Source organism: Monodon monoceros, unplaced genomic scaffold (genome assembly GCF_005190385.1).
Source record: "Monodon monoceros isolate NGI ecotype Baffin Bay Population unplaced genomic scaffold, NGI_Narwhal_1 Super_Scaffold_16, whole genome shotgun sequence".
In the NCBI taxonomy this organism is placed as follows: domain Eukaryota; kingdom Metazoa; phylum Chordata; class Mammalia; order Artiodactyla; family Monodontidae; genus Monodon; species Monodon monoceros.
In genome coordinates this window covers 101900168-101913210 of record NW_021703772.1, presented here as the reverse complement: position 1 = coordinate 101913210, position 13043 = coordinate 101900168, and the positions used below count along the sequence as shown (strand labels likewise).

At 49.8% G+C, this 13043-nt stretch overlaps 1 protein-coding gene across 3 annotated transcripts in view; it reads right to left on the bottom strand.

Annotated features, from left to right (window-relative positions):
- Positions 1-479: 479 nt before the first annotated feature.
- Positions 480-13043, bottom strand: part of STEAP3 (STEAP3 metalloreductase) — a 48024-nt gene continuing 35460 nt past the window's right edge. The window contains exons 4-5 of one of the 3 annotated variants that reach the window (XM_029226065.1): positions 11474-11638; positions 480-2988 (exon numbers count right to left, since the gene is read on the bottom strand). In XM_029226065.1, the coding sequence (XP_029081898.1) occupies positions 2770-2988; positions 11474-11638 (384 nt within the window). In that variant the 3' untranslated portion in view covers positions 480-2769. Of the gene's footprint in view, positions 3168-11473; positions 11639-13043 lie in introns of all 3 variants that reach the window. The other 2 variants (XM_029226064.1, XM_029226066.1) reach the window with 2 other exon arrangements.

Below are 13043 nucleotides of genomic sequence, written 5' to 3'. Positions count from 1 at the left end.
AGCCCTTGTTACTCTGTCTGAGGATCAATACCATGTGTGTAACCTGGGAACTTATTAGAGATGCACAGTCTCTGGGCCTCATCCCTGACCCATGAATCCAAACCTGTGTTTGAACAAGATCCTTATGCAACTCCTGTGCCCATGATAGTTCGAGAGGCACTGCTGCTCTAACCTACATTAAAGCCACAGCCTTCAGATCACAGCACAGACACTATTGCTCCCTCCAGGAAGCCTTCCTGGTACTCCTTTCACATATCCTGGCACTTCGTCACCTGGATCTCGTCCATATCCTTACTGGCCTTGTCTCTGCAGGTCTGCATGTCCCTTCCTCAGAGGTGAGCTCTAGCCCAGATCATTCTGTGCTCACTTTGCACGCTACCTGACTCAGAGCAAACTCCAATCAGAAGGCTCACCAGGCCAACAAATGAATGAATGGGCAGGTGATCAGTGCAACAGAAATAAAAGCCTGAAATTCACGGGAAGTTAGGTGTTTATTTTTGCTGCTTCTCCGACAAGCTCTACAAGGTAAAAACAAAATACACAAACAGTTCCAATAGCATAGATTTTAAACGTTCAACCTCAGACCATGGCATTTAGGGTTTCCAGAGCACTTTGGTTCAGGCACTTTTGTACCCAGAGGCACATAGAATTTCCCAGGCTGTAAGGCAGTGACTTGCTCTCATGGGGGTGCTGTTGCCAGCTGCCTGATGAGGTAGGGGACAGCAGCAGACACCAGGTCAAGACCAAGCACACAGCCCACCCTGCCTCTCATGAGCTGACTGTCCAGTTTGGGGGTGGCCAGGTCCTCTGCTGCACCTGTCCCCTCCTGAGGAGCACCTGCGGCAGGGGGTGAGCGGGGAAGGGAAGGGAGCACATTAAACTTGGCTCTGTGTCAGCATCTTTGGTATAAGGAAACATCCTGGGCCTGGGGAGGGCCAGAGAAAAAGGGCAGCCAATACTGACCAGGGTTGATAATCCTTGGTGGATCCCAGCTGCCCATGTTCTCCCTGCTTCCTATCAGCAGGAAATTGATGGGCCCCCATTTTGTCAAGCAAATGCTGACATGTCTGCTTTGCCCGCCTCCCTTCCAGCAAGCCTCTCTGAGGCCAAGGCTGCCACTCCATCAGGGCCCACCTGGGAGGCAAGCTTGTGCCGCTCAGCCTTTGAGCTGCAGATGGAACACATCTGCAGGAAGCAGGCAGCTTTGCCTGCACTGCCTCGCCTCCATCAGTCACTGGCCCAATGAGATATGCTTGCACTTGGCTCTTTTCCCTTTTCGCTAAAGGACCCTAATGTGCTTCACAGCCATGAGCTAGTGCAGTCTCTGTGGGGAGGCAGGAGCATCCCCTACTGTGGCGCTCTTGGGTCAGCTTTTGCCAGCTGACTCTATTCCATCCTAAGATGCCCTCTGGCCCCGGAGACCTAAGAATATAAGCGTGACCAACACCCCCATCCTGGGTACGTCTCACTGATGTCCTCCATCAGGGCCGCGCCCCTCTGTGTTCAAAGATGACACATCATCCTGATTCTGCCATGGGCTGGGGGCTCAGCTGAGAACAGCTGATTCTCTCTACAGGGGAAATAAAAAACAGTTTCAGTATGAATCAGTGAGGGATGGCATGTGATTCAAGGATACACGTCCTGCAGCCTCTTGTGCTTTGGAGCAGCAGTGTTTCAAATTTGTGGCTTTGGAGGAAAAGACCCTTCCAGCTATTTTGAAACATAAGCCTGCACTAGGAGGAACTTGGAGCCAGTGTGGTTTTCAGGGTGCTTGGAAGGCAGGCTCTCTGCCCAGTAGCAGCAGAAGGTATTTCTACTGGTTCCACAGAACCAGTTCAGTGAGGACAATCCATCCTTCAGCCCTCTGGATGGGGTCCCAAGAAGGGCGGTGCTGTCATGCTCAGCGCTCTGGGTCTTGTTTTCCCCTCCCCCTGAACCAACTTTTAAAGGGTCTGCTCTAGGCCTTCCTGGGAGACATTCAAACTAATGATTTACAAGGTGAGAAGGCACAGCGGTTTAAAGAACGGGCATCACCAACTTAAAGGAAGGAAAGAAATTACACTTGTTCTCAAGACAGGGTTCATTAGTGGTTCTGGCAAGGAGGTGACTTCAACACTCCCACAGGAGGATCAATTTGCAGCTGCCGTGGTGACTTCTGACTTTCAGAAGAAGATCTCCCAGCTCCGGGAGAATTAGGGGGAGCACGCTCAGATCCAATCCCTCCCCCTTCCGATCCCCCAACCTTGGCAAAGGATGGACCTTCAGGCGGCACCCAGGACAGACACAGGCTCACCCCCAGTGCCCTCAATCCCGCCTGGCCTCCTGCTGCAGCCAAAGAAGGAGCTGCACCCCCTGCTCACTGGTGACTCGTCAGCCCTGTGCACCCAAATTGGGCTCCAGGCAGAGCTCCTGTCTGTCCTGCCACCTTGGAGCCCCAGTTCTGCAAAAGCCTTGGGAAAGTAGCAAAAAGGGGCAGGCGGGGAGGTGCACAACTGGATGGAAGCCACCAAAGTGCAAGCCTCTCACTGCCTTTTCTGTGCAAAAAGTCTGTGCATCTCTCTGTAAATGTCACAGTAGTATGAGCTGCTGTTCTCCTAACATCTGACACTTGCTTTTAAATCTACAGGTTGAAATCTCAGGGACTCAACTTTTTAGCTAAGTAAGTATAATTGCAAATCCTGTTATATATATGAAATACATATGGACATACATATCACACACAGGTGTGTCATTCTGAATATTACCACACACGTCCCAGGAATTCAGACCTCAACCCACCAATCCGTGTGTAATTCTGTTGTCCTGCATGATCAAGGCGAGAAGTCCTGAGAGACTCTGGGCACTGTCTTGCCTGTGTCTGGCTTCCGGAGCTGGGTGCAGGCACCTCACACATGGCTTGTCTTCTGTGCCAGGGCGCAGCCCACTGGCAGTGTGAACTTGACGGCGCCATCCTTCTCCCAGCCCCTCCGGATCTTGGAGAGTCTGCGGCTGAAGCAGGGCAGGAGAAACAGGCCTTTGGCCAGGATGACAACACAGGGCACCAGCAGTGTTAGTGTGAAGGTGGGGGGCAGGTAGAACTTGTAGCGACTCTCCTCAAAGGCGCGGGTCCAGCCGTAGGTGAGCGTGTGCAGGGTGCTCAGCACCAGGCTCACAAAGCCCAGAGTGGACTGCCGGAGAAAAGAAGGCTAGAATGAGGGTCAGGGTGAGGACGGACACAGCGATCCTACCAATGGCTCGTCTGCTTATTTGGCAGAGGGGAAGGAAGGAGGGCAGCTTTAGTAGGGCTCTGTGTTCAAATCCCAGCCCCGTCACTCACTCTCTGGGTGATCTTATTACTGTCTAAACTCTCTGAGCCTCAGTTTCCCCAAGAGAACAATGCTCATACGTCAAAGTATATAAGGATTCATTGATTCATAAGGATTCTATAAAATAACAATGCTTGGGGACTTCCCTGGTGGTGCAGAATCCGCCTGCCAATGCAGAGAACATGGGTTCGAGCCCTGGTCCGGGAGGATCCCACATGCCACGGAGCAACTGAGCCTGTGTGCCACAACTACTAAGCCCTCGTACCACAACTACTGAGCCCGCGTGTCTAGAGCCCGTGCTCCGCAACAAGAGAAGCCACCACAATGAGAAGCCCGTGCACCTCAACGAAGAGTAGCCCCCGCTCGCCGCAACTAGAGAAAGCCCGCACGCAGCAACAAAGACCCAGAAGCAACAGAGACCCAATGCAGCCAAAAATAAATAAATAAATAAATTTATTAAAAAACAGAAACAAAAAAACCCAATGCTTTTCCCCAAACTGTATTATTCATAACTCTGGTGGCTGCCAGAGTTCTTAAGATGTAATTAAATTTAAAGAAGTTTAAAAACATGTTACTAGTTTTGTGTATCTTTTCATGTGTACAGAGTAATGTGTCTGCTAGCATATCAAAATCATAATTTCACAGATAATATTTGGCACAAGATACGGCCAGGTAAAAAGTGAGTAGATCTTAAGTTGGTTTAAAGATAAGCACAAAGGAAAAATTTACTTGGCACATGGATTTGGCACCAATAGTGAAGGTGACTCACAAGGGCTTGCAGGCTAGTTGTCCTGACACTGTATATCAAGCACACAGCATCACAAAGATGCTTTCTGTGGGTGCTGGTCCCTCACCTCCTGCCCATGCTCTGAGCTATGAACACCCCAGGTACAAACCCCGCCAGGATTACTCTCCTGTCCGGAAGGAGATTAGTGATGCTGGGGAGATCAAGACCACCACAGATCCAAATGGAAATGGTCCAAGCCGTCGTGCGGCAGAGCATCTTGCCCCTTGAGCCAGGTGTGGGCTTTTGTGGGTCACTTCCAGCCATGAGCAGCTCCTTGTCACCCCATGTGCTATACAATCATGACTTTCTATGGGAAGTGTGATGTGAAAATAGCCAGGAAGTGATGATCTGTAACTCTAGCCTCTGGGAATCTTTTGCACGTAGGGTTTCTTGCAAACTACAAATGATGCCTTCCGGATTCTACTGTTGGCGCTAGTCTCAACTGACACTGTGACCCTCGGCAAGTTGCTTAATTAGCCTCAGTGAGAAGGAAGTGATTACAAAAGTAAAGTCAGAATTGTAGGGAAAGTGCTGTATAGATGCAGCATTCTCCAGCCCCCAGACCTGGCAGGCAGCGGTGCAGAGCAGAGGGCAGCCAGGGTTAGGACTTCGTTGAGGGTCGAGAGGAGGGGCACAGGGCACCAAGAGATTCCGGGTGGGAGAGACCTGTGTTTATTACACAAGGAATGAAGATAGCAGTGACCCATCAAGCGATGCACACATCTGCATTTTCTCCAACGAGACACTGCAAAGGTTTAATTGAAACGTGGCAGCATGACGATACCTCAGGGTGCTCTTTACGGGTTGGTTTTGAGCTTTCCATAGAGAAACTGTAATCAGGCCTCCTGGATTTCCTTCCAGCCCAGCTTGTCAGCATCAATCCAGGGGCTTGGCTGAGGGACACTGTCTTGCTTGCACTCCCCCCAGACACGGCTCTAAGTGGGTCTGATTCTGCTACCATGTCTCATTCTCACTCCTCCCTAGCATGGGGGGTGCTTTGTTGCTTACACCTTCTCCAGTATAAACACCAGGGTGGTGAACCTCAGTAAGTGGAAGAACATGGTTCAGAAGAATTGTTTGTAATGCTTTTACTAAAAATAGTAATGGCTATACATACAAGTTCATAGACAGGTGCACAAGGATAACATTTTTGACCCTAAACAAAATAATAGCTGCTAAAAGATCCCCAGTCTCTATCCTTCCTAGCCGCCATCTCTGGTTCTCTTTGGCTTTGTGACCACTTAAGGATATATTTATTACATCCTTAACAACTTCCTGGCTCAGCACAGCCTGTTGGGAAAGGCCATGGTTGGCTCTATGCTCCTATCCACGGCTACTTCACGTGTCATGTGCAAACGGTCAGCCCCCAGATGGAAGCCTCTTTGACTGTGAGTCACGTGTAACCAAATCCTTGTCACCTCCAGACGTGTCTATCAAGATTCCAAATCTCGTAGCAACTTCTGAACCACACCAACTTTTTCTAAGTTCTGATCTATTGAAAATGAAGACTGGGGTTAAAAAAGTCCCCAGCATTGAGAAAATACTGGGGATTAATATCCAGACTGTATAGAGAACTCTTAAAGTCAACAACAACAAAAACAAACAACCCAACTCAAAAACAGGCAAAGGACTTGAATAGAAATTTCTCCAAAGAAGATATATGAATGGCCAATAAACACATGAAGAGATGCTCAACATCGCTCATCGTTAGGGAAATGCAAATCAAAATCACTTCACACCCATTAGGATGGCTACTATTAAGAAAACAAGAAAACCAGTGTTGGCGCAGATGTGGAGAAATTAAAACCCTTATGCACTGCTAGTGGGGATGTAGAAGGGCACAGCTACTATGGAAAATGGCAATGGAGGATCCTCAGTGAATTAAAAATACAATCACCATGTGCTCCAGCAATCCCACTTCTGGCATACACCCCAAATAACTGAAAGCAGGGTCTTGAAGAGTTATTTATACACCCATGTTCACAGCAGCATTATTCATAATAGCTCAAATGTAGAAGCAACCCCAGTGTCCCCTGACAGATAGATGAGCAAAATGTAGTATCTCTATACAATGGAATACTATTCAGCCTTAAATAAGAATAAACTTCTGTCACATGCTACAATATGGGCATCATGCTAAGTGAAATAGGCCAGTCACAAAAAGACAAGTACTGGATAATTCCACTTATATAAGGTGCCTGTAGGAGGTAGTAAACATCCCTGGGCCAGAATGTAGAATGGTAACTGCCAGAGGCTGGGAGAGGAGAGCAATGGGGAGTTAGTGTTTAACGGGGACAGCATTTCAGTTCTGCAAGATGAAAAGAGCTCTGGAGATAGATGGTGGTGATGATTGCACAACAAAGTGAATATACTTAATATTACTGAACCGCACACTTCAAAATGGTTAAGGTGATAACTTTTGTTATGTTACTTTACCACAATAAAAAAAAAATTGGGGGGCTTCCCTGGTGGCGCAGTGGTTGAGAGTCCGCCTGCCGATGCAGGGGACGTGGGTTCGTGCCCCGGTCCGGGAAGATCCCACGTGCCGCGGAGCGGCTGGGCCCGTGAGCCATGGCCACTGAGCCTGCGCGTCCGGAGCCTGTGCTCCGCAACAGGAGAGGCCACAACAGTGAGAGGTCCGTGTACCGCAAAAAAAAAAAAAAAAAAAAAATTGGGGGAAGGAAAGGCCCCAGCATTGACCATCAGGAATAAATCTTGAACTAGCCTGACAACCACCTTTTTATTCCCCCACCAGCTTCCAAGTCCCAAACTGTTGCTCCCCTCACTCAGGCGAATTTACTGGGCTTTGCTGAGATGGCTGGGATGTGCCTTTTTACCCCTGAGAGTTTAGCGGCCTGAGGCGTGGTTTTCAAATCTGGCTACGTGGTAAAATCATCTGGGGAGCATAGGGAAAATCTTAATGCCCAGGCGCCGGTCCCAGAAAATCGGATTAAATTGGATAGGGATTGGAGCTCAGGCATGGTAGCTTTTATAAGCTCAGAGATGAGGCTGACATGCAGACAGGACTAAGAACCACTAATTTAGGAGACTCTTATCACCTGAGCCCTTCTAACTTCAGGTTCAGAAGTCTTCAAGGTCCCTCTGCCCAGGCTATTTGATTGGGGTGGACCCGGTCCTTTCTGTTCCTTAGACGAAGACCCATCGAGGGCCTGAACGGGCTCACACTCTGCATCGTGAAGCTCTCCCAGATGCTGCAGCACTGAGAAGCCACCCAGGCCTGGGAACTGAGTCCTGGTGGCCCCAGGAAGGCCTTAGCACCTCCCTCAGTGACATGCCCTGGGGCTCCAGTGTTTGGCTCATGTTCACCACTGTCCCCTGCCCTAATCTGGAGAGTGATGGATTGTGCTGGGCAAACAAGACCTGCCCTGGGAGAGTATGAAGACCTTCTCCTGCCCATATAACCTCTTCCCTTTGCCATCCAGAATCCCATGGTGATTCCAGATGGCAGGAGGCCCCAAAGACCAGCCAGTAACAAAGGGCCTTCTGACTTTCCAATCCCAATGGGAAGCCTGGATGAGTCCAGCAAGTTTGTTTCCCTAAAACTCTCTCTCCTTGGGAACAATTTAAAAAATCCCAGAACAGTCAAAGGAAGCCAAAAGAAAAGGAGGCATCCTCACGGGGCAATTAATAACGCCCACAACAAGCTAGGGCCATTTTTATTATATGTAAGCTTGTTAGCAAAACAGAAACAGCCAGGTTGTTGGTGGCTGCTGGTGGTGATCCATTACCGTGGCGGGAAGGGGCTTTGGACAATTGCTCACAAAGCTGGGGTCAGAACAGGCCTCTGTTATTATCTCAGGCAGGTGGCAGGAGTGGGCAAGGCCACAGGAAGCTCCTCTAATGATGGGGCAGAACCAAGGTGCTAAGAGCCGAACACTAATTTCTCTGTCCAGCGGAGCTGCACCGACCTGGGTAGTTGGCAATCTAAGAATGTTTAACTGGCTTAATTCGGAGCAGTTAGCACAGCCGAAACCAAACCAAAACAGTAGGAACAAAAACACCCAGACAAACAAAACCCCAAATTAAAAACTTCGAAAACAGCCTCAGGAACAAAAGGATACACGTAAGCACAAGTCACGTCTGTGGAATCCACACCCTGTTTTGATGGCTTTCTAGCTCAATAAATCATTACAGACCCAGGGGTCAGGCCAGGCCCACTGAGAACCACGGTGTCTCCACAGCCACTTTCTAAGCCCTGGTGACCTGTCACAGTCATTCGTGGCTGGGAAAGGAAATGGGGTCCAGGTAGTTCCTTGTTCTAAAGCAGCGCTCACCTTACAGGAGAAGGTTGCAGCTCACCTCAAAACCTGTACAGCCACTATTGGGTGCATGTATACATGTCCTCAGCACAAATCCTCCCAGTGACTACAGGAGGTGGATACAGACAAGTCAGGATGCAGGTGCTTGGAGACGCTAAGGAGCTGTCTAGTGGTGCAGGGCTGGTAAGTGGTGGTCTTGGGACTGAAACCCAGGTCTGCTGGCTCCATAGCCTGCGTCCCCCACCCCAGAGATTGTCACATACTGCATCACGTGCACTTAAGTCACCCAAGGAGCCTATAAAAATAGACTCCAGAGCCGACCCCGGGCATCTGAGTCCACAGGTCAAGGGTAGTCCTGGGTATCTGCATTTCTCCAAGAGCTCCGTGACTTCAAACTTTCCGATGGCGGCTCACATTAAGAATCACATGTTCATTACTGCCCGGTACACAATGAAGTATGCCCACATATGTATATATAACTACTGAATTGATACAACTGAAAAAATGTCTATGCTTAGAATGTGTAAAGAACTCTGACATTTTTGGAGACGTTCTACTCTATTTCATGTTTAAAAAGCTTGTTGTGGGCTTCCCTGGTGGCGCAGTGGTTGAGAGTCCGCCTGCCGATGCAGGGGACACGGGTTCGTGCCCCGGTCCGCGAAGATCCCACGTGCCGCGGAGCGGCTGGGCCCGTGAGCCATGGCCGCTGAGTCTGCGCATCCGGAAACTGTGCTCCGCAACGGGAGAGGCCACAACAGTGAGAGGCCCGCGTACCGCAAAAAAAGCTTGTTGTGGTCCCCAAAATTGATTTCATAACCCACCAACAAGTGTCAACTGCAGTTTGCAAACACTGCCCCAGACCATTCTGCGGCTCTGGGTGGGAGTCTCTTGCCTGTCTCTTGCTGCCTCCTACTGACTCAGAAATGGGTGGCTTAGTCAGAGATCATGGAAATGTGGCTACATGCCCCGAGAATCACAGCAAATTGCTTTGTATTTTTCTTTTACACGTAATCTTGCACAGTGGCTCACAACACATCTGTAGGGAACTAACTCCATTTTACAAGAGTGTAAAGTGAGGCTCGGGGAGCGCACGTGATCTGCTAATGGTTACAGAGCTGGGATGTGCCGGTTCCTCCTCTGTATCAGCACTCCAGGGAGATAGAGCATTTGTGGACAGAATGTGGGCATTTGATTTCCTCACGTAAAACCCTGTCTTTCTACCCATCTCTCGGCTTTCCACCCCCCTCTTCTTGCAGCAGCAGAAGGACTTTCCTATTTGTATTTCAACTCTTCAGTATGTAAAGTAGAACAGCTGCTGAGTCCCGGTCAGCTTTTGCTAACAAAAACAAATTCCCCGGCTTTCTCTGGCAGCTGGAGCTGGAGCTTGTAATCTACAGCTGCTTAAGGGAGCAACTTTCCGGTGAGGGGAGCGAACTGCAGTCTGTTTTAGTTGTGGATAAACTATGCACCCCAGCATACTCCAGGCAGGAACACGAAAATCCCAGATTTGGGTGTGCGACACGTGAGGATTAGTGGCAGAAAAATAAAATTCTTTCTTCCCCCTTTTGCCGGCATGTGTCAGGCCTGAGCACACCTCCAGAGACCTTCCGAGATGAGCAGAGCCAGTGAGATTCAGAAACAGACACACTTAAAAAAAACCCCAAAAAACCCACAACTCTGTTTTGTTCTAGGGTACACATGCATCCCCAATGAGGGATAATTAATTTGGATTACATAAGAGCGCTGCCCTGTTGGTGTCCCTCTTGGAATCCCATACTGTGTCCTTGCTGCACCGAGAAGAGATGGGACAGAGTTTTTGTTGACATCGGGGGTGGGTGTGATATCTGTTCCCTGCCCTGATACCGTATGGATGGCAGAACCCAGTATTAGTCAGCACCCATCAATGGAGGGGATGAGTTAATCTGCCAGCACCTGGGGGCTGAGCACGTGCTCTGTGTGGAGAACAGTGGGAGATGCCAAAGGAATGTAAAAAATGTCCCTGCCCCAGTGGTCCTTATAATTAAAGCGTGGCTATACCCGTCTCGTTGCCTCTTGCATCCCAGGTCTAATCTAGCATGACGCTGGGCATGCAGTATGTGTTCAATAAACACTGAATGAATAAATGCATGAAGAACCTTTGCCACTAGTAGCATCTTCCAAAGTGTGTTCTGTGGAGTGTAGACAGTGAAAGAAAAACGGGGGTGGGGGGAGGACGCCAATACTGAAATAAGTCTGCTTAACAAGGTTTGCTTGCTTGTGCATTGTGACTTGTGAAAGTGCATTGTGACTCGCTGAGCGGGAAGCAAATCTTTTCCCAGATTTATTTTATTTTTTTTTATTTTTTGCGGTACGCGGGGCTCTCACTGTTGCGGCCTCTCCCGTTGTGGAGCACAGGCTCCAGACGCGCAGGCTCAGTGACCATGGCTCACGGGCCCAGCCGCTCCGCGACATGTGGGAGCCTCCCGGACCGGGGCACGAACTCGTGTCCCCTGCATCGGCAGGCGGACTCTCAACCACTGCGCCACCAGGGAAGCCCTCCCAGATTTGTTTGACTCTACGTGTCCTTTTTAATATGAATGGTGTCCTTTGGGAAATGCTGTGTTTTATTTCCTAGAAACTGAAGGTCCTAATCTCACCTCCCATCCACTCTGCATGAATCAAGAGGTTAAAGGAAACAACAGGGCCGGGTTCAGCTGAGGGTGCTGGCTGGGCAGTTCGGCTCACCCAAGGGCTCACTGACTGCCCAGACAGATCAGTGACACGTCCAGTGACTACGTATTATGGGATTTTGTTTGGGAAGCCCAAGAATTGTAGATACTGAGAATGTGTAGTCCAGGGTTCAGCATTCTGCTGTCTGAATTTTACACATGCCTAAATCTGGCATCTCCCGGTGTCACGAGGATGAGCTCATCCCAGGCAGCCCCTTTATCAGGAGACTTGGGTGAGCCTGCCAGGCTTGGGGAGGCCCGGGCACCTGAGTGAGCGGTTCTGTTGCACAGATTACGAAAGCCCAGGCGGTGCGTGGGTGGGAAGGTGCTTGCACAGGAGAGGCAGGGCCAGGGCCACGCTGAGGCTCACCAGCAGAGACAGAACTACTTTACCTGAACAAAGCTGAACTCCCTCCAGTTGAGTGAGTTTGCGATGGATGGCAGTGAGGTGACAGCCAGCAGAGACAGCGTGCCGAGGGCCAGCACTCCCACGGACAGGTAGATCTCCATCCGCCAGACTTCCTCCTCGATCCAGAGGTGACTTTTATTGGTCAAGACCTGGTGTGGATGGAAAGGAAACCATGAACACTGTGGCCAAGGTCGATGCCCTGGGATTCGGGCGAGCAAGGAATTTAGGGCGGGAAAAACGCAGTAACGACCAACATTCCCAATTTCCACTCCGTGTAACGTGTGTCTGCCTCTGTTTTAAGCACTTCTCAGGTATCAGCTCACCTGAGCCTTACAGCAACCCTGTGAGGCAGAGGTCACTATTGTACCCATTTTCCAGATGAGGGAAATGAGGCACAGAGATCAAGTAACCTTTCCATGGTCACACACAGCTTAGGAGATGGCAGAGCTGAGATCAGGACCCAGGCAGCTGGCTCGGAAGACAAGGCTCCTCCCTCCCCACGGCTTTCACAAATCTGTCTGGGGCCAGTCGACCAGAACAGTCACAATCCAAGAGTAAGGAGCCAGAGAATCTGACAAGACATAAAGAACCTTCAAATATGACCATCTCACAAAGTTTTCTGGTGCCCAAATCCCCAGCAGGAAGGAGGTGCTCTCTTAATTCAGAATCCCTTCAGCCAGACAGGCTGCTGCCTCTGCTGACTACCTTCAGCCTGTCTCACCCTGGATCCTTGGTCCCCCAAGCTGCTCCTGTCACTGGCTCATATTCCAGACACACATACACCAAACCCCTCAATATTTCCTAACTAGCCCCCAGCTCCCATCTTCCCACCCAGTTGCCCATTTCTGTCTGAGGAATGTAGCTTTGAGTCAACCACTGCCAGGCAATAGAGGCCAACATCCATTCGCCAAGCAGGCCCATGAGCACTTATGAAGCACCTAGCACACAGTAGGTGCTTCATAAGCACCTACTGTGTGCTAGGCCCTGGGCTGCAGAGAGCAAAGATACCTGCCCTCACAGAGTTCTGGAATCCGCCAGTGAGCCCCAGGCACGCACCAATGGGGGAGCCCCTGCAGGCCCAGAGGTTTCTACCGCCTCCCTCCCCACTCAGAGACCCCTTGCACCTCAGCCCCACCTTTCCCCCCAAGCCTGGCCAACGCTCACTCGTACCGTGCACACGAGGAAGAGCTTTTATCAAGATCCTTCTGTCAGAACCATCATTTCCGAACTAGACCACATTGCAGAGTTCCTGGACATCAAGATGTTTTCTGAGAAACACCAGGAAACGCTGCTGCTTCAATTCTACCCGCACAACAAGGAACAGCATTTCCATTAGGATATGTGACTAGGCTTTAGTAGGTAGGTCTCTGCTTTGCAAAACAGAGTGACTCATACAGGTTTTTGAGAAACTATTTCAGCAGGAAAAAAATAACCCAAGTGCAGTTAGAAGGTATAATATTAAAAATGAATCTAGTGGCCTGAGCAAAAAAGGTTGAAAGGCTTATGAGAGAACGTTGAAAGGGACTGAGAAAATGCCATCCACTGGGTACTTTT